Source organism: Buteo buteo, chromosome 9 (assembly GCF_964188355.1).
Source record: "Buteo buteo chromosome 9, bButBut1.hap1.1, whole genome shotgun sequence".
Classification (NCBI taxonomy): Eukaryota; Metazoa; Chordata; class Aves; order Accipitriformes; family Accipitridae; genus Buteo; species Buteo buteo.
The window spans coordinates 36,421,342-36,443,272 of NC_134179.1; the positions used below are offsets into that span (position 1 = coordinate 36,421,342).

At 42.0% G+C, this 21,931-nt stretch overlaps 1 protein-coding gene across 1 annotated transcript in view; it reads right to left on the reverse strand.

Annotated features, from left to right (window-relative positions):
• Positions 1–10,736, reverse strand: part of LOC142034559 (plasminogen-like) — a 64,590-nt gene extending 53,854 nt beyond the window's left edge. Inside the window, exon 1 of the mRNA XM_075036074.1 lies at positions 10,617–10,736. Within this exon, the coding sequence (XP_074892175.1) occupies positions 10,617–10,665 (49 nt within the window). The 5' untranslated portion in view covers positions 10,666–10,736. The remainder of the gene's footprint in view (positions 1–10,616) is intronic.
• Between the last annotated feature and the right edge of the window lie 11,195 nt (positions 10,737–21,931).

A 21,931-nucleotide genomic window follows, 5' to 3' on the forward strand; every position in this document is an offset into this window, starting at 1 on the left:
GTCCCTTTGGCACTTGGATACTTTGCTGGATGTTTCTTCTTGACTGTCTGGATGGCAGGCAAGGGGTCGTAGAGCTGGACAGATATTACTGCTTTTTTTTTTTCACACCTCATAAAGAAGAGAGAAATTGTGGCCCTACTGTCACCAATAGCAAAATTTTCATCAGGTGTTGATAAAAGGAGCATTTCATCTTCTTAAGAGGCCGAGCATTAAGACACAACTTCTCTAGCTGACAGTGCACCCTTTCCTATCCAGATCATTGCAGTTCTCTGACAGTAGAGTCAGAAGTAACAAGACACATGAAGATAAAGTTGTCTTAAGAAGTCACCTGACAACTGGCTTTGATAACATCCACTATAAAATTGTTTATACACAGGAAGTTGGGGAAGCTTGGAAAAGTTTCAGAACAACATGAAGACAAATATAAATAAGGACATACTTTGGGTTGTGGGGTGTTTTTTCTGCCCACTTCTGGCATGGAATACCCCTCCAAGTTTTGGCTTCCATTCCTCTGTAGTCCTTCCCAATCCCTCTTCTACATTGTAGAAGGTAAACTGAAATGGAATTGGTTTTATTAATTCAATGGTGTTACAATATTGCATCTCTTGAAACTGAGAATCTGCAGGTACAGCTCTGAAGTTCATCAGTTCATAAAGAACTATATTTTACCCATGTTTTGAACCTCTTGTGCATGCAAACACATATGTGATTCCATAAGGTATTTTAAAACAAATTAGTTACCAACTACTTGGCAACTACAGAGGATAATTCCTGAAACATTTTTATGAAGCTAATAAAACCTAGTTAAGAAAACAGATATAACAAGTTACAGTTGTTTTTGACATGTATAAAATACATGCTTATACTATCATACTACTGGGATAAAAAGGAAGGTCTTTCACCAGCAGCTGGAGATTCTTTAAAATGCATTGTTCATAAGCACATTTGCAGTGTGGGTGTCATGCAACTATTCCTTCAACCCAGAAAATTTTTAGTTATCAAAATATGTTTGTCACGTAAGTGGTCACCAAAATCTTTGATTCCTCTTAGCCTCTGACTCCCAGGTACTTTCTAGTGAGATTCCAAGGCAGACAGAATGCAAAGCATGTTGATGATGCTTTTATTGGCAACAGACACTGAAAAATCTCCAGTTACGGGAGGGAGTGACCCTGATTTCCCCTTCCAGCAATTTGCTTGCACAAGAAGGATCCCCCTAAACCCCAAAATATAAAATGGAAATATTAGAGCAAGAACAGGAGACCAACATGATAGGAAAAGCTGAGCCTTGTTTGGACACCTTGCAATATTTACTGCCATCACAGTGTGTGGGAGGGACTACAAACGTTTGTGCTGTGTGTCTTACCAAAAGGGAGCTGCTGCCTGGTTGTCAGGGTACTACTGGAGCACCCAAAAGTCTTGTCACTGCTGCTGCAACACTGATACCCCAGCAGCAGGTCTCATCATGACCATCTCTGGTCAATAGCCTTGCCCATGGACTTTCTGATGTTGCCAGGCTCCTCCTAAATTATTTTAGTTTGTCTAAATAAAAAAGCCGGACACATCTGACACCTGGGGAGAGGGGGTGGAGGCTCTGTATAGCTAGGTCAGGAATGAAGACAAGCAAGTAACTTCCCAGTTCAAATGGCACATGAAGACCACCATGGATTTAGGCCTTGGTATTTGATCCCTCTTAAACAGCATTTTTAGTAACATGGCTTCTTTCTGTTTGACCCCCAAAGTCTCTTTTACTTTTCTGTCCTGTACAGGAGTTTGCTGTGCTGGCCTACAACACCTGGTAGTCTGTGTTCCTCTGAAAAGGGATAGAATCAAAAGCCAAACTATATGTCAAGAAAAAATTAAGTTTTGACTGAGGACACTGCTCTGTAAAGAAGGAAAAGTCTCTAACCAAGTTCTTAAGAAATGTTTCAGTGACTAAGTTCCAAAACTTTATTACCCCTACAAAAGCGTAAGCGTCCCAGATGGCCACTGAGCTAGTAAAAATGCCATGGTTCTTAAACTCTGAGAGGTGAATTAGAACGAAATGAAAAGGCACTCTTGGAGGTGTGGGTGGGAAGAATTCTGACTCAACATAATGTAGTGAGCATAGCCCACAAAAGCTAGGTATCTGTGCCTTGTGGATTATTCGTACTATTAACAAGGAAGATGTAATCAGAAGAGGATTCCTCATACAAGGTTTTGTCATTAACATAAGGAAAATAAAACTATAACTACCGGACAGATGTTCATGGAGTTGCCTTTGTAACTATGGACAACGGAGTATGGTCTGCATGCAGATCCTAAAGCATCTGTGGTGGTGTAAAATGTGGGTGCATAACATTGGGTGGCCCAGCACAGCCAGACAAACTCTTTATAGTCACAGAGGGATGAACCTTTTGGTTTTAAAGTAGATGTTTTGTACAGTTATTTTGAATCCATTCCCAAGGAAAGTAAGCTCTGGCAAAGACTGATGCCAGTGTAGCTGTTACGAACTTCAAGGTCTAAGTCAGGCATAGGTGTGATTGTACAGTTGCCATGATCCTAAGGGAGTTGCAGAGTCACAAAATGTCCTGGAGATTGCTTTCTCCAAGCAGAACAGATTCCATCATATCTCAGCAGAAAGGATTTTTACAGCAGCTATTTCCTGGTGCTGAGGGGTCATGGTGGGGACAGAAAACTTTTCTGAGGCTTAAGGAAACTAAATGCCTTTATTTGCAAATTCAAACTCAGGCTGGAAGACGCTGGTTGTGATAATTACGTTGCTTCTAGGAAGGCAAGTCTTACTTTTACAATGCACTTTAACAGCCTTTTGAAAAATATCTCTGGTTTGAGGTGGATCGGGGCCATGACAAATACAAAATGCTGCTGTTTGGATTATCCAGAGACAAAGATGTTGGCAGTGGTAGCCGTGAGTTTCAGAAGAAATGAGATAGTCTTGTATTCCTGCTAGTGAAAAATACAAGGATGATGACTCTACATCCTCTGTTTGAAAAAAACAGGCACTGTAAAAATTGTCCCCTGAAAAAAACCAAACGAACCAATTCTCTGGCTATTAGAGCTAAAAGCACTTCCTGCTGAAGCAGGCTCCCTTGAAGAGCTATCCCCAAGAAGGCAGAGGTAGTGTGTTGCATAGTGGCAGCATAGGAGCTGAATGGTGTAGCCAAGGGAGTCAGTGTGTGTCCCAGGTGTCAGGGGTGGGTCTCCCAGAATGCAAAAGGCAGCAAAAGAGGAAGATGAGACAGGCAGTCCCCAAATTGCTGCAGATCGTAAGAATGCTGGATGATGCGCAAATGATGCCTGATAACTCATTAGGTGAAAACGAAGAGTCTGTGAGGCAGATGGTTTTTTCCTTGCTAGTGTCTAGCTGCCTTAAGGCTCGGGTATATGGGTTGGGTAGTTTTGAAGAGCCACGAACATTAGCACAAGGATAAAATAGGGAAAGAGAAAATAGATTCCAGTGAGGGGATTTGGCATCCATCACCTACTGTCCAAACTGTGACAGTGCCTGAGTGCAGCTTTCAGTGACATTGATAGATGCCAAATATGAAAGAGACTTGATTTCTGCTCAGTCTGCAGTGGGGGTTAAGAAGAGACAGCCTCTACTTTAAATTATCAGAAAAGGTCTCCCAGTCACATCAAAGGACTGACAACTCTGCAGAAGGGCTGCGGATGACTGCGTCTGCTCTGACAGCCCACACGGTGATGGCAGCGAAGGCCAGAGAGGTGGCTGCCTGCCGTGCCTAGGTGGGACACTGAGTTTCACCCTGCAGAAGGACAGCAGGTAACCATGTCTCTGTCCTGGGCCTGACACCTGGACAAGTGCCTCCATTCATGGGAGACCCACTGCCATGACAGGCACCTACAGGGCCGATGAGCTGGTCGCTGGGTGTGAGGAACCAGACACAGTGTCTCCTCCTGCAGTGGACTCATGGGGTGACAATTTCCTTCAGTCCTGGTCATGGCCAGGAAGGAAAAGCTCCGCTTACAAGAGAGGGGAGCAGACCCATATCTCACCCTACAGTTTCTGTTAAGGCTAAATAATAAACAAGAAAAATCCATCCTGAAGCATGAGAGGGTGCCAAGCTAGGCCTTTTTTTTTCTGCAGGAAAAGGTGGCTTCAGTGGGGGCACAAGCAGCAGAGCTGAAGGCTCTGACTAAATTTCTAGATTACATGTGGTCAGGAAGGTGAACATGGAGGCTGGAGGCACCAGGCTTGTCTTCCAGGCAATAGCTTTGGAGGAGGTGGGCAAGAAAGAAGAGAAGCCAAGCAGTGCTCTCTCTTTTTCCTGAGAGGCCAAGGCTCCTGGGTATAAAATCCAGTCTTTTTCTACTGACATGAGCATCAGATGTGTCTCTTCAGATGTTTCAGAAGTTTGGAAGAACTTGGGCAACAGCAAGCAATGTACAAGGGCCCTAATGAAGTTAGGGATATTGTCTTGATTTGTACCAATTTAAGCCTGAGTTATTGTCTGGTTTTCTATGACAGCAAATAATTAGGGTCAATGAGAATTATTTATTCACTTGGGCTAATTTCAACTTAATAGTTAATGACTTGTGCATGTGTCTATTTGCTTTCAACATATCCAGAGGAATTTACAGAGCACTTAGTCCTCCTTTATCCTGTTCTAACCTCAAAGGAAAATTCCAATCACTTTTGACTTCAGTAAAAAAAAAATCACATTTAAAATGTTGAGGCATTGGCTACACCCATATTTCTACAGATATTTCACTTGTGCCAGAATTGATCTGGCTGAACCTGCTCCAGTATTTTTCTGTAGTGGTGACTCACACATCAGTGGTCTATGAGGAACATGTGAAAAATAAAAGTGGAGAAGAAGTCTCCATAGGCTTTAGTCTTGTGAGGTCTGTTACTGGGACAAGGGGGGACATGACTGTAGAGCTAAAGTCTTTTGATCAAAACAACTGCAACAGTGGTTTTGCCCTTTAAAACAAGAAGGAATCTGACCATAATAACACTCAAGAATCAAGCAGTACACTTCAAATTCTAGCTTTTAAGGCTTTAGTAATATGTCCGAGCTAAACATAAACTGCAAGGTCAGGAAAAGTGGTGAGAAAATCCACTTGTGATTAGCATAGAAAGAAGACACCAGGGAACACATATTGCACCATAAGAACAAAATGTAACTGGCTGATAATCAGCTAGAGGTTAAGCTAGTACTTACTGAAGATATCTGTTACAAACCCAGTTGCTCTTGGTGCCCTGAACCTGGCAACCTATTATCCAGTCTAGTAGCAGAAGAATTAGGATACAGCTGTTTAAATGTTAACATTCTAGCTTTTTGTTATGTTTGGGCCAGATCTCCAGCAGACATTAATGAATTTATCAGAATTGTATCAGTTTATATTAACTGGGAATTTGGATGTGAACTGCTTTCTCTTTAAAACTTTGATATGGCAAAGGGGATCTGCCCCATGATTATTCATGCAGTTTCAGTTTTCTGTATATCTTTCAAATGCTTCAGAATTGTAAAGACACTGAAAAGAATTGTCTTTTCAAACAAACTTAAATGTTCTAGCAAGATATATTCACTATTGATCTTACACATCAGTTAGTAATAGGAGCTTTCTTTTTCATGGAAGACTCACTGAAGTTAGTGTTTGTGACTGCCTTATGTATGTTCCCACAAAACTTATGAAGATAGCCTAGTTAAAAAAATCTATTTATTTTTCCAGCTATATAGCATCTGTTCAAAACTTAGAAAAGCATTAATTAATTAATTCCACAAATAATCTTAAAACTAAGCCACTTATCTAAGCCTGGCATAAAACAAGAATTAAGCATAAACAAAACAGCTTACAAAACATGAACATTTGGTTATCATTTTTTTTAAAGTTATAAGTCAATACAATATTTCAGTCAAATAATTCCTGACCAAATTATTATACAGAAAATTAGAGAAGTGGTTACACAGAAGTAGATAATCCTGTAGTCTTGAAAATTTGTATGATCAAGGAGTCCACTAGCTCCACAAAGCAGAGGACTGCAATTACTTAAAAGGGCAGAGAAATGTATGATTTTTGCTTTGGAGTATGCTTATTCTGCCTGGTCCCAGTAATACATAACTAACAGACTGAAATAAAAGTTCAGATATAAGGAGCCTTGATGCTATATGTGAAATTCTCAGGCAGCTTCAGCCCAGTTCATAACGGGTGCAGGCCCACCTCACTGAAACTGTCACCACTTGCAACGGTTTGCTCCAGCACTGCAGCAGAGAATGCAAGGATGCGGTTAAAATAGGCTTAACATGTAAATGTGTAGCATCTTACTATATACATACTTTTCTTCTCATAAAGAACTGCATCCGTGCTGTTGAACGTCACTGTCATTCTGGCATTTTCAGCCAGTGTTAAACACTGTAGCTTTTTCCTGGTGAATAGGAAGGCCCTGTTGAAATTGAAAGGAAGCAATATTGACACAGGAAGCAATATTTTTAATTCAATTCAAATTGTTCAACTTGTAATTATTTGTCTGTAAATTATTACTTTACTAGCACTTTCTTGTATCCACTTATATCTTTTAGATACTGCACTCAGTATCTGAGACACTGAGTAAGATACTGACGTTTTCTACTGCTCTGAAGTGGCTGACTTTTTCAGGATGTATAACTACATGAATAAGTTACTGTGTGGGAAGCTTGTTACTGCATTGGCAAAATGTTATCAACAGCATCCTAGCTGCTCAGGTTACCGCCTTTCCCTACAATGATTTAGAAATAGCTCACTCTCCTTTTGTGAAACAGGGCAGCATCCAGCTAAAGAGACATAAGCAGGTCTCCACGTAACATTGGGTAAGAGTAAACTTGAGCATTTACTGCAGAATGAGTAATACATTGTAAATCCACCCTTTGGATTGACCTTATGGTAATTTATGGGTGGAGATAAGCCACAAGCTAAAGGCACAGTCATGGAAGATGTTGCTGTAGGCAGAGCTGCAGCAGCATGGGGATGTTGGTTCTGAGCAACAACAGGAAAATATCGTTGATATGCAGACACCCACAATGACATGGTTTTAAGATTCAACAGAAATTACCTGCAATTAAAATTTCTTTCTGCTTCACATTTCTCTGCACATTCTTTTTCATTATTTGTCTTGTAAAACTGTTTATTTCGAGTAAGTATCCAAACACCATCTGTTCTTAAATAGTCATCCAGAATATCTCCTTTCACTACAAGGGAAGGAAAGGAATCAGACATTAAAAATGACAATGATGCAGCTAAGAAGATCTGTGACTTTGAGTCTCATTTTCCATGTAGCATTGACAGGTGAGGCACCATTTATTTTGTGTAATTCTGGGTAAAAAGATGATAAACTCTGAGGAAATTTCTGTCTCCTGACACAATCACAGCTGTATGACTGGAACATGTCATAGGAAAAAAACAGCAGAAGAGAGATGTAGGGAAGGAGCTCTGAATGGACTTATGTGTGGGTTTGAAACTGAGAACAAGAAATGTGAAACAAGAGTGAGAGGGACCAGAGAGAGGGACTAAATGGTGTCAAACAAACACCAGTCAGAGAAAGATAAAGGGAAGTGTTATCAATATTGAAGTTTTGGAGAAGCGTGAATCAGGAGGATGTGAGTTTATGACCTCCCATGTGGATGGTGCAATCACTGCAGTTTTACTGGTCACTGAATAATTGTGTGTCCTAAGATGTCTTGCCCTGGAGCAAGACCCCTCAATCATAAAATGACTATATAATCTTTTACAATGGCCACCATTATTTTTGTTGTAATGGGTTTAGCAGACTTACTAATAAATCTGTGAGGCTACATCTCTGTTGCAACAAATTAACCCAAGATTTTAAATGAGTAAATCAATTAGTGGTATTATATCTGAAAGCCACATGTGCATAAGATGGTGTCATGGTTTAACCCAGCAGGCAGCTAAACACCACACAGCCATTCACTCACTGACCCCTCAGGAGGATGGGGGAGAGAATCGGAAAAAAAAAGTAAAATTTGTGGGTTGAGGTAAAGACAGTTTGATAGGACAGAAAAGGACGGAATAATAATAATAATAATAATAATAATAAAAGAATTAGATCATACAAAACAAGTGATGCACAATGCAATTGCTCACCACCCGCTGACCGATGGCCAGACAGTTCTGAGCAGCAGCCCCTGGCCAGCTTTCCCCTAGTTTATATACTGAGCATGTCATATGATATGGAATATCCCTTTGGCCAGTTTGGGTCAGCTGTCCTGGCTGTGTCCCCTCCCAGCTTCTTGTGCCTCCCAGCCTACTTGCTGGCAGGGCAGTATGAGAAGCTGAGAAGTCCTTGATTCAGTGTAAACACTGCTTAGCAACAACTAAAACATCAGTGTGTTATCAACATTATTCTCATCCTAAATGCAAAACACAGCACTATACCAGCTACTAGGAAGAAAATTCACTCTATCCTAGTCATAACTAGGATGGATGTATATGATATACCTGCTAATACATTTAACACTTAGCTCCAAAATGTTGTTGCTCACAATGGAGTTTGCCTTCTAATTGATTTTTTCCTTTTATGGCTATAAAGATTCTATGTTTCTGTTCCTAATTTCTACAAAAGTTTATCTTCACATCCAGTGTCAGGTTACAAAGTTACAGGAGTGATATGGTTTAATTATTTCACTTTTCAAGCTATTGACAGACACACAAAATTCATAAACGTTATGAACCTTTCTTTTATGCAAACACCCATATTAGGCTCAATTCACTGCAACATCACTCCAGTGTAATTAACTCCCATGACATATAGGTAATTCATCACCTACCTCCACATGACACATATTCATATAAAATAAAAGGTATTTGCGCCACTAATGAAAGTGAGATGATGAATTGCCTGAGGGCAATCTTCTGTGACTGTTTGCAGAGTGGGCTCAATGCTATAAAATCGCATGTCTTAAGAAATCCCTGACACTGAGGCCTCCCATATCTAATCTTACTGTTACAGTAGGACTATATGGAGCACCAACAGCATACCAATTTCTCCTGATGGACTCAGCAAACAAGTGTTTCCTCTCCTGACCTTTTTCCTAAGCCAACTGAGGCCACTTCCAGAATTGCAGGGGACAAGAATAGGAAAATTTTACTTTCCAAACTTTATTGGCTCATCTTAAAACTATATGTTTGTCCAAAGAGCTCTACTTTGGATACCATTCTTTTTCAGTGATCATAAAAAAAAAGATTTATTTCAGTCAGTTTAAGAATAAACACATGAGATTTTGGATGACATGCATAAGCTAAAAGGCAGCACAGATTGGCAGAGGCTTAGATAACAGAAAAGAAGATGTGATGGTAGTTGCCTGAAAAACACTGCAAAGTGTAAACTTAAGAAAGAATACAATAGATTTAAAAATCATTGAATCATAGAATCATTTAGGTTGGAAAAGACCTTCCAGATCATCGAGTTCAACCATCAATTCAGCAGAGAATGTATTATTCTGGATAAAGTCCAAGTCTTTGTAAACCCAGACATGACACATGATAATTGAACAGAATATTCAAATATATGTGAGCAAACCAATTTCTTCTTTTACATATGTATCTTTCCAGACTTGACCAGTGCTAATCCAGAGGACATAAAAATTGGTATTAAGGCTGTTTTGTGGACCATCACTTTGGAGCAAGTGAGTTAGAGCTGATAACAATGAGCAAATAAAAATAACTTTATCACCTGTCTTTTATAACCCAGCACAATCAAACAATCATATGTCCCTGTTACTCTATCATATTAAAGGTTTGAGCTATTAGAAAATCATACAAAATGTACTGATATGTTTTTATCAGTACTTTTTAAAAGTCATTTAAGGGCCATGAAATGTTAAAGTACTAGAGAATATGGTATCTGATTGAAATCTGATTGAAATGTATACTACATGTGGAATATTTATTTACAGCATTTGTAGACGAGATTGAAGTTCATATATTACCTCCAGTGGAACACCTATCTTCTTTTGGAGTTGTAAAAAAAAATTTCTAGACATATTCCTGGAAATGTTGATCCAGGTTACTGAAGATTAAATTTCTACCTTGTGCCCCCAGGAAAACAAGGGAGAATATTTTCTTGTAAGTGTTTGTCAACAGAAAATGTGAAATTGCTGGAATATAAAGGAGCTTTTTCATTTTTAATTTTGTTTTAAATATTTCATTTAAAAACTTTAAAATTTCTATCATAAAGGATGAAAATCAGGATCACTCTGCATAGCAATGCTTTGCAGTAAAAACAGCTTTACCATTTGATTGAAAGCCTGCTGAAACCAGAGATAGCCCTCTCACTGACAGCTATGGGTTTTGTAGCAGGCTTTGGGGCTGCTTTCCAAGGGTGCCCCCATTTCTGGCCATGGGGCATGGCTGCAGGGAGCCATTTGTTCCCCACGCAGACACCAAGGCTGTTGCTTTTCTGGAGTCTCTAACGAACACAACACTGGAACAACCACAGCTCTTGCTTTGTTCAACAGCAATTCTCGTTGGCCAGCAAGCCCCAAATCCGTCATCGTCCAGGTGAGTGGCGACACAGGGATTTGGGGACCTCCCTTCACCAAACGGAGCTTGCAAGCATTTGGCCCCCATCTCACCTAGGCAAGTGGAAGGCAAAGGACTCTTACCTGAGCTGAGCAAGAAAAGAAAGAGAAAGGCGCCTTTGCTAATCCCCATTTTGGCCCAGCTGGCGGGTGCTGGAAGTTGTGTGTGTCGGTGCACAAAGTTTTATTGACTCGCACTGAAGTGAGGTGGCATCAAACAAACAAGGCAGGTAGGTTGAGTTAATCATTCTCCCATGCTGTGACCCCCTTTGCCGTGGTGTGGCCACTCAAACAACCTTGAATTGGATGGATTACCAAATCAGACTCAATCACTTGCACTGGATGCTGGGAAATGTGAAGGCACTCTCTTGTTTTGTGGGGCATGTTTTGCTCTCAGATTGCTTGGCCTCACTTTGCTAAGGTAAAGATGGGGATCATGGTAGTGGAACGTATGGGAACCCAGGCACAATCTAATTCTGCACAGCCCTGTATATTCAGCTTTGGGTCCTAACTGTGTTTTTAGTCACAGAGTTGCACTGCTTATGTTGGAACTGATTCTGATTTATGCTTTTGTGTAAGCCAGTCCCCAAAACCAGACCCTGTTAATGCTAACTCTGTATCAGAATTTCTTTCAACAGTCTCCAGTGTCCTTTCTGGGAGAAAGAACCTTCCTTCCCTCAACTGTTTCCCATTTCTGGGTTGGTTTTTTTTTTGTTCATGACTTGGGAGGCAGTGTTCACCTCAGTTCAGTGTATAATGTGTCTTTGTCCCTCCAGGCAAAGTTTCTGATATCTCAGGTCTGCCCAGACCTCAGGGTGCATGTGGAGTGCCCCAAGCATTACAGCAACACCACCTCCATCACCCCCATGGGGCTCAGCTAAGGCAAGCTAGGCATTCCTAGCCACAGTGCCCTCAGGAATTTCAGCTGGTTTGCCTGGCAAGTTCATAGAGCCTTCAGCTGGGGTTGGCGGGACAGAGAACAACAGTTAGGAGCAAGGTGGGAATCCCACATATTCTCCTCTGTGCTGGGAGAATGATGTTTCTGGAAAGTCCACGCATAGCAGCCACATCCCTGTGAGCACTGATGACTAGATGAGTCACCTGGGGTAAAAGCAGTGGTCAAAATGTAGTTGGCTCCAGTGCACAGGTGGGAAATGCACCCTAGGCTGGTGGGGAACTGGCCTTTCTGCCTCAGCTCTGAGGCACTGCAGAGGGTTCTCAGTAGGGAGCCAGTGTGTAGCCTGCAGTCAGGATGGGCAGAAGTCACACCAGTAGGAAGACAGATGGTTGGTCTTGGTAACTGTTTCGTGGTCATCTGTGTCCATGTACCATCACATCCACAGTTCATCCACATCCCTATCTCCACATTCACTTTTTGAGCATATTATCCAATCTCCACCAGACCTGGCAGAGGGATTGAACTCCAATGTTCCTACAAGGCTTCAGAAAATCAGTGATCAGACAGAGAAAAGAAAACAAAGTTTATTCTCCATAAGGACACTTATGGTGGAAGCAAACACCATGCATTTCTGCTTTGCCAGTCAGCAGGTCTGTACCCTTCACCCAGCATGTCAGCACATGCATAGGTGAATCCGGAGAACATCCGCCTCATACAGATGGACGTGGAAGAGACAGGCTGTCCTACTGGAAGCCAGGAGTACCTCACAGAGAGATCATGGGGACATGAATGGGAAGAAGCAGGATTAGGGGACCATGTGGGAGTGAGAAGGGCATGGAGGACCTGAAGATATTCCAGTTTGATACAGGAGAAAAGTGGGGTTACCAAGAGATGCAGGAGGACACGATAAACAGGGATGTGAACTATGTGGAGCCAAGCCTCTACTGTTCTGCCACTGACAGCATTACTTGCTGTGCCCTCAGATACCGAATGTCATAGACTATAGGTGCAGAAGCCTGAAGCCACTCTAGATCTGCTAGTAAATAGCATGGAAAAGTCTTTTCTCTTGGATCTTATTTAAATCTTTGACCAAGCAATAGCAGAGAGATTTTTATGCCCGTTTTCTATTAGAAACAATGGAAGCCACATCTTTGCTCCTGAAAACTACGCTGTAATCCTACCTGATTTTGTGTGGGATTTTCTGGAGAATGTGCTGTCCTTGTAATGTCCAGAAGGGTGCAGCAGATGATACTTTTTCGACAAAGTAGGTGACAGTAAACGCCCAGCATAAGCAAAGCCGTCTGTAAGCACTCATTATACATTGGCAGGAGATGTTTGTCCATAAGCTTGAAAAAATTCTGAGGGATGTATTATTTTGTTGTTCATATCACAGCACTAGCTTATAAGGAAATTTGTCTTATGCAAATATGCTTTGCTTTTCTTTCCAGTTCTCCCTTTTCCTTCCCACCACAATACAAGAGGCTTAGAGTTGATTGGTTTGAATTTATGTAATATTAATAGGTTTGTTTTCATTTCTTCTATTTCTAGGTTAATTTCTAAAGCTCTACTTTCTCAAAGTGATATTTCATGTAGGAAAGACAGCATGCCAGCGTGAAATACAGAGAAAAAATAGAATGAGAAAGAGTGAGGGAAAAAAGCCAAGTGTAACATTATCACTGTAAGATACTGAAAAACATAATAAAGGTTATGACACAGGGGAAAATAGAGGCACCTATCTGGAACAACAACAAAAAAACCCAAACCAAATTTTGTGACAGCATAGTGCAGATTTCATCTCAATTAGAAAAATGAGATGGAGAAGAAACAACTCCCTTGAAAAGGAAAATGAATATGGATAGAACAAATAAAGGAGTTGTGAACTCAAACTGATATTCTTAAATTAATTTGGAAAAACATAGGTATACAGCTGCACAGTAATGAAGACAAAAAAATTGAATGTCAGCTGTCAAATTATAAAAAACTTTCATTTCAGCTTGGAGAAAGAGAGATTTGTACATGCTTGCTCATTCTACACCTTCACTAGGGAACATCACACAGCTCTGCTGCACTGGCTTGGAGTATGTATTTTCTTTAAGTGATGAACAGGAGACTTGTCAGTTAATCAAGGACATACTTCCAGCCACTGATTCAGTAAATTCTGTCCATGGAATATAAATATTTCTGCTGACTTCAGAGGGCTTTTAGACAGGCCTTGTATAATTTTTAATTATTAAAATCAACTTAAAGACTCTTGGGAGGAAAACAAATCTAGGAATAGAAAAGAAAATGAACACATCTCCAAACAAGTGAGTAAGAAATCAAATATCCCTCATCAAGGACAGTTCCTTCTGCGAGTAAATAATAACAGAAAAATTCCTCTGAAACCCATCTCTCTATAATTTCCTGAACCAAATAATGTAAATCACAAGCTCTGTGAAATATAAATTATCGTTTCCTCATCAGATGCAAATATGTTCCGAAGAACCAGTTTTTAAAGTACTTTGTACTTTCTCTAATCCCTAATTTTCCTTTCCTGGTAAAGACACATTGACAGGAGTAGCAAGTGAGAGATTAGCCACCAGAAGTAATGGAGTGGATAGTGAGCAGAGGGCACAGATTTTGTACTGGTTGGCCAATTTGTTTATTTTTCAGTTTCCTACTTTTCCATGCTTAGTCACAGAATTCCCGACCCCAAGCTGGTTTCCAAGAGGAATGAACACAGTGTCCTCTAACTCTCTAAAGGTTTCCTGCTTCATGGTGGATTTTGTCCATTGACACAAACCTGAATCAGGTAGACTATTAGGGCACTGTTCAGATACACTGAGCACAGAGCAGGACCTAGCTCCATTCATCAGCAACACATGAAAGCCATTTTTATAAATTTTGGTACCTCATTTTTGGGGGGCTCCATTACTGATAGTTTGCTTGTTCTCATGAATACTTACTTTTTTTCCAGAGGATGCTACTGATGGTGATGATGATTATTATTAATATCAGAGCCTCCACCTGAAATCAGAGCCCAAGCACTAGGTGCTCAAGAGAGATATACTTTCTCAACCCTGAAGAGATTACTCTGGTAGCAGGCAAGGGGTGAAAAAATAAAATGGCATGGCCAAGGCAGTGGCATGGTCAGAAATCCACATTGGCCCTGCCCACTTCAGAAATAGGTGCACGTGAGCTCTTGGCTTCACGTGCAACAGCTTATTGCTTGTGTTTCTTACTAGCAGAGGGAGTGTCTGTGAGAAAGGAGATGAGAAGGCAGCAAGAAGCTTGTGCCTTCCCCACCTGGAGCTGCTTAACTTGTACCAGAAGCTCAGGACTGTCTCTGAGGCACCTGCATGTTAACACCTGCCACATTGGCAGTGTTGCCTGGACAAAACACTGCAGCAAGTTTCCTATTTATAAAACAGAGGCAGCAAATACTTCACTGCCTCTCTACTGTGAGGTTAGGAAATTCAGACTTATTTTGGAGTCAAAAGGAAAAGACAGCATAAGTGATAAGCATAATCCTTTTACCAGGCTGTGAGGCAGGTATGGTTCAAAATCTATAGCTAAGTATTGAAATCTTATAAATAATACTGACTTGAGGTCTCATCCATCCACCTGAAAAATCAAATGAGGCTGACTGACAGAGAAACATCTTACTCCTCCCAAGTTAAAGAACTGCAAATCAGACAGAACTTGCTGGGAAGCTGTGTGGGGTGGGTCAGAGGAAAGAAGACAGAATAAGAGTGGGTTGTTTTGGCTAGAGATTGTATTACTAGAGGAATACACAAGAAAAATCTTCAAATATAGATACATAAATATGTCTATTATAACAAATGTATGTATGTATGTGTGTGCATATATATATGATTACTGCAAAGAAAAGTAGTCTGTTCACCATAAACATGGAGGATAAGGCAAGCAGTATGGATTTAAATATACAAAAGAGATTTAAAATCAAGATTAGAAAAAAATCTCTTTCACATGAAGGTGAGTGAAGCACTGGAATTTTGCCTATGGGGGTTGTGGGATCTTCATGACTGGAAGTTTCAAGAAGAGGTTTGATAAATGTCTGACACATCTTGAGTCTATATATGTTCCTACGCCATGATGGTTGAATTAGACAATCCTTTTTGTTGTCTTTTTCTTCTAATTCTGTGAATTAGATTTGTGACACCTAAATAATTTGTCAAAACAGCTGTACTGCAACTCTACACAAGCTATTGGCGGTAATCCTTCTCTTTCCTCTGCAGTATGGCTTTTGTACATTCTGCCTTCCTTCTCCACTGATCTCCTTTCACAGCTCATAGACATGAAAAGAGGAAATGTTGCATTTCCAGGACTCCACAGCTTTATGTACTCAAATTCCCACAGCCACTCTCCCCATTAACCACCTTGGTTATATCTACATGCTCTGCTTGGTTGGTAGGCTGCAGTTGAGTGCTGTAGGTCATCTCTTGGAGCATTTTGGTTTCCTTTGGGAAGAGTACAGCACACTGAATCCTTGCCCCAGAAAGACTTGTTGAGCAGAATAACTCTTCAGAGAAAGAAGAAAAATGTCTTCTTCTCCAAACCACCCTGGGAACACTCAGAAATCTCCTTTCTCAAAATGTCTCCAGTATGAACCTACAAGCAACATCATTTCATTCAAGTGACAGCTCCCCCTGAGGTGGGCACACTGAGCACAGTTGGTTTGCCCCTGCTTTTCACAACATAACTGCAACTTCTGGAGTTGCCTCACCTTGACAGTTCAGTTGTTTTCAGCTGGAGTGCCCCCCAGCTATGTCGAGAAATACATGCAAGTCAGACTTGTTTAGGCCTGATATCCTGGCCTCTGCCAGTTCTCCCGCAGCTGGTGAGGGAGAGTTTGTGTCCTTCTGGCACCCACCAAACTGGGGTTCTGGCTCCCACCCAGTGGCTGCTCTCTCACCTCAGGCTCTCATCCAACTAGCTTCTCTAGTGCCAGCACCACGGGTGTTACCAGCGTGCTCCCAGCACTGCTGAAAGTCTTTATTTGGAATAGCCAGATAATGAATTATCAGATAATAAAATGCTTCAGAAAAACATCTTGACCTAAATGACCTTGCTAAATAAGAGACTGATACTCATTTTAGTCTGTATGACCTGCACATGTTGGTATATGACCAAGACTCACCTGAAGGACAGAGCACTCTGATGGAGCATGCTCAGAGGAATTATGTCCTTGTTAATAGTCAAAAACAGTTGGTTGCCTAGACCTAACTGCTTCCAAAACTGAACATCTCTATAGCTTGCTGCCTTTGAGGAAGGTTTGAGGCACAGGCCTAGAGCTCATTTCCTCCTGCAATTGTTTGGTCCCATATTTTCTCCTCCTGCATGTGAATACAAACAATTGAAACTTTATTTTGAAATGTACTGCATATACCCAAAGTGTGAATTTGTGCCCTTTACTACAGCGATTGAAGGGCTGGAAATGGGTCCCCAGAAGCCACCTAGTCCATCTCCCTTCCCTCAAACAGAATCAACTCTACCACGTCCTTCCTGACTTCTGCTTGAACAATCACAGATTAAAAACCTCCCAGGATGGCAACTCCACACCCTCCTCAGGAAAGCAGCTAACAATTATCCTTACAGTTAAGGCTTTCCTGATGTCTAACTTAAAGCTTTTTGCTGTAGTATAGTTCTTTCACATCTTACAGTATGTGAGAAATTAGCAAGGCATCAAGTAGAATAGCAGAGTTGTAAAAAATAACCCAGGGTAGTCAGCCTAATAGTTCCTAGTAGTTTCTCTGTGTGGATGGATTATGTTTACATAACAAATATAACAGCAGGCTTTTTTGAAATGCATTCAGACAGCTGGATGCAATATTAAGTTTAAACTACATGCAGAACACCTCAAGTAAACCACGTATAACTAATACATATTAATTCATATTCATATAACTACTGGCTCAAAAAGCTGTTTGAGAACAAATATCTGAGCTGGCATTATTGAGACAACAGCTGAGTCTCATAGCCCTCTACTGAGCCGCAGTCTTACAGCTACCCCTGTGCCATGCGGCCCCAGACTCTACCCCTCCAGTTGCGCTCCAATTGTACCAGCCAGGCTCCTCCTTATCCCAGCAAAGCTTGCACACAGCCAGTGCAAGAAGGGCTACGTCCCTGCTGTTTCCCACATTGTTCATATTTTTTCCTATTCCTACAAGTGGTCCTAGATTACCTTTGTCGTAGCTGCAGACAAAGCTAGACCTGCCGGTTCTCTGACACGTTAGATGATAAATACCCTCTTGGCAGATGGTAAACCTTAGGCTAAGGGCTCTCTTCCAGAAATTTAGTTCAGTAAAAAGCCTGTCTCAGGATGACTTCACATGAGGGGGTCTATCCTACTCCTGCTGTGAAACATGCTCAGGCAGGGCTGGAGACAGCTAAGTACTGCTGGGTTGAACGTAGCGTGCGACAGGTCCTGAAGCGTCTCTGCTCAGCTGGCCGGGAGGATGCTTTGCCGGAGAGCTGAGCTGGTCACCCCCCCTGCCCCACCTGAACGAGACAGACACTTCTTGGGCACCAGCTCCTGCACAGGCTCTGACTCGTCACCCTCCCCACCGGGGGAATCGCTGCCTGGGGACAACCAAGGTATGAGCAAGGCCTCAAACAGGAAGGCGCAGACCCTTTCCTGATGGCAAGGACCATGGAGAAAACCGTTTGGCTCCCTAAGAAACTCCCCATGGGTCTGGTGGGGCAGGCCCTGGCAGCCAGGGCCCATCCCACCCCCAGCCGGGAGCAGGACAGCCAGGGGCAGCGGGGCAGCCCCAGCCCCGGGCATCGGGCACCTCCGTGGGGATGGCGACAGGCCGAGGCCGGGCCTGAACGTGGGCCCGGCTCGGCGGGGCCCATGGCCGGGCAGGGCTGTGGGGAGCCGGAGACCGGCCCTGCTGCAGCATCGCTGGGGCAGGGGCTGACGGCCCCGGGGCTGACGTGGGGTCCTGGGCCGTGGGGGAGCCCCGGGGGGCCGGCCAGGGACAGTCGGGGCTGGCCGTGCCATCAGGGCCCTGGCAGCTACAGGCCAGGGAACTGAGGTAACAGGAGCTTATTTCCCTGTCTTGCACCTAGGCCATAACTAAGAAGTCCCTCTCCTCTGCACACATAGTTTCTTTTGTTATCAACGCCATGTGTACAGAATAAGCCCGTTTAGTTTTATGTCTCTTAAACCCCTTCCTGCTCTCTCCAGACCAAGCTGGCATCCAGCACTGTGAGGAAGAGTCCAAGGTCAGAGGCATTTCTGTAGAGAAAAATCTGCAAAAGCAGTTTCTTTCAGCAGAGAAACTGAAACTTCAGGACACTTGACTGCCTCTTATCTTTGCACCCACAGATGCACAAATGTAGCAGCAATAAGAACATTTTTCCTGATTTTTTCCCATACTTATGTCCACTGTGAGTTTTCCTGCACGGTGCAGGGCTGGGAGCTGGACTGGCACAAGGAGCAGCGGCACAATCGCCTCTTGCAGCCCTCGGAAAGAACTTACTCATTTCATGGAGGCATTTCACTGAGCAAAGAGATAATAATGTGCTATGACATCTATTAGTACATGTTTTACTGAGTTTAAAGTAAATGTCAAAACTGTACATAAGAACACCACAAGTTATAATGCTGGACAATATCTTACATGCACAATGTATGGACTATTTAGCCCTACATTCACCTTGTTTCTTCCATATTTCTCAGGTATTATGTTGAAATCTACTTTTCTCTCCTAAACTGGGCCTCTCTTTGAGGGGAATCTTGTTCCTTCTCATCTGAGGGGAACATTTCCCACCCAAACCTCTCTTTTCCCCCAATAGACGTGGCAGTGATCAGCTGCATATCCTGTCACAGGTCACTTGTTGGTGACTGAAATTCACTAGCATTAAATAAATGCCAAACAATTCTGATGACTGCATACATTTAATTTAAATGAACTGTCAGCAGTCAGCTCAGAACACAGGTAGGAGCTAGTTTTGTCCAGTAAAATGAAAACCATATATCGTTTGACCAGTTGTAACATTAAGCCTAAAATGATCTCAGGCATCCTCAGTTCCTTCTTTTCAGCAAATCTTAGTTCATATTGTTGGCAACTGGGCTTTCTAACAACAAAAAAAAACAAACCAAAAAAACCCCCCAACAACAAAAAAAAAACCAAAAAAACCAACCTATTACTCTCTTTCCTGTAAAGGACGTGTTTTTAGGAAATCACAAGAGCTGAAACTGTTCCACCTCTAAAAGCACTTTATAATGCGTGCTTTTGGATAAAGTCCCTTTTAATAACAGTTTTATTTTCCTTGGAAACAACTTGACATTGAATTGCTACAAGCAGAAGCTACTGGCCTTTATATTAGGACATACTGGCCAACTCATGCTGTAATGAACTATTTTTATTCTCCTCCCTTTTCTGATGTGAGGTCATGCTACGTTCTTCCCTGGTGAGTTAGCAAATAGCTTCTCAGCACCATGATCCTCTGTCCTCTGTTCAGCTGCCACCCAGGTTCTCCTCTGGCCTTTCTCCTGCTTCTGGAGTTTCAGACTGTCAGGTTATGCAGATTTCCTTCTTGAGACGTTATGCTTTTTTCCTGGAGGAGACTGAAACAATACAATCTTTAGCTCTGCTGCTTCTTGGCTAGAGACACTAGGAGGAGGTATTTGTATAAAAAAGCATCTAAATTGGTTGCCTGGGGTGAGAGGGAGGAGACACCTGTCTACCTAAAGGTAGGACAGTTGCAGAAAACATCCCTTTGGCCAGTTACAGAAAATGTCCCTTTCCTCTCTCCCCACAATCATGCCTCCATAGAATCATAGAATCATTTAGGTTGGAAAAGACCTTCAAGATCATTGAGTCCAGCCATCAACCATGCCCACTAAACCATGTCCTGAAGTGCCTTGTCTACGCGCTTTTTGAATACCTCCAGGGGTGGTGACTCAACCACTTCCCTCAGCAGCCTGTTCCAATGCCTGACAACCCTTTCAGTAAAGATATTTTTCCTAATATCCAATATAAACCTCCCCTGCCGCAACTTGAGGCCATTTCCTCTCATCCTATCACCAGCCACCTGACAGAAGAGCTCACGTACCAGCTGTGTCAGAAAGTTATCTTCCACACACTCCAGGAACCTCCTAGACTGCTTGCTCTCTGCCGGGTTGTATTTCCAGGAGACGTCTGGAAAGTCGAAGTCCCTGTCTGTCTCTTCAACCTGGTTGGGTGGTCTATAACAGACTCCCAGCACAATATCTGCCTTGTTGGCCTTCCCTCTCATCCTTACCCATAAGCACTCAACCTTGTCATCACAATTGTGTAGCCCTGTACAATCAAAACACTCCCTAACATAGAGAGCCACCCAACCACCTCTCCTTCCTCGCCTATCCCTTCTGAAGAGCTTATAGCTCCATGCGTGGGAGCAAACCCAGGGACAGAGCACTCAGGCAACGATAAAGAAAGCAGGAGCTCTACAGTGTGGCCCCTTAATCATCTCCAAAACCTGCAGATTTGGGGGCTTGCAAATGCCTTTTTAAGGTTTAGCCCTACATTTGCGAATTAAATGCATTCTACGTACCTTGGGAAAGAGACCTTGATGTTCAGAGACATTGTACAAATGCAATTCCTATTGTGCACCTGAACTTCACATTAACAAAGCAAAACAAGCTCACTTGATCTAGTGAGCTAGAAATGGATTTACCTGTCTATCGTGGGAATCCTTCCAGAAAGCATATTAGCTTTAATTACTCTTTATACAGGGAGATAAACTATTATTTATGTTTTAAAAACATCTTTTCATTCAATGACCTTACCTACTGCTAAAAAGAAAGGAGGAAAGAGGGTTACTACTAAAGCAGTATCCAGGCTTTTGTTTATAGTCAAGGATATTTGTTATTGCTATGATAATATGCTTGGCAAATAGAGCATGCAGCTGGACTGGAAAACTATTTAAAATTCAACAAATCAACTGTGTGGCTTGTTCAACAAATTGTTCCTCCCACTGAGCAAAGATTGGGCTTTTTTATCCACTTTTAGGGGACCCACTTTTAGTGGTCAGAATAGCAATTCATCTATGTGCATCTTAAGCAAAAAGTCACAGGTAAGCTATGACTAGATGTCCTCAAGAAAGCTTAGCTAGCAAAGCCACATCAGTAAAACCCCTCATAAAGATACAGATATAGGAGTAAAAAACATACATAGAAGTGCAGGAGGGCACAACCAGAATCTGCATTAGTATGAACTCTTCCATAACTACATCTACTTTTGGGTATTTTTGTCAGTTTAACTACAGCAGAACAATTAAGGTGGAAAAGTCTATCAGTTCAGTTATCTTCTGAAGAGATGGAAATAATTTTGTGGACTGAGAATCTTTTGGAACAGAGTTCCACTCCATGCACATAAAGGTGGAAAAGGCTTTTTGTTTGCTTGTTATTGCTGTGATGGTGGTCTAAGGACATGGGCAAGACAAGATTTATAGGTAGAGTTAGTAATTTCTGTTAGATCAACTAATATAGTTGGAAAAATCAGAGAAG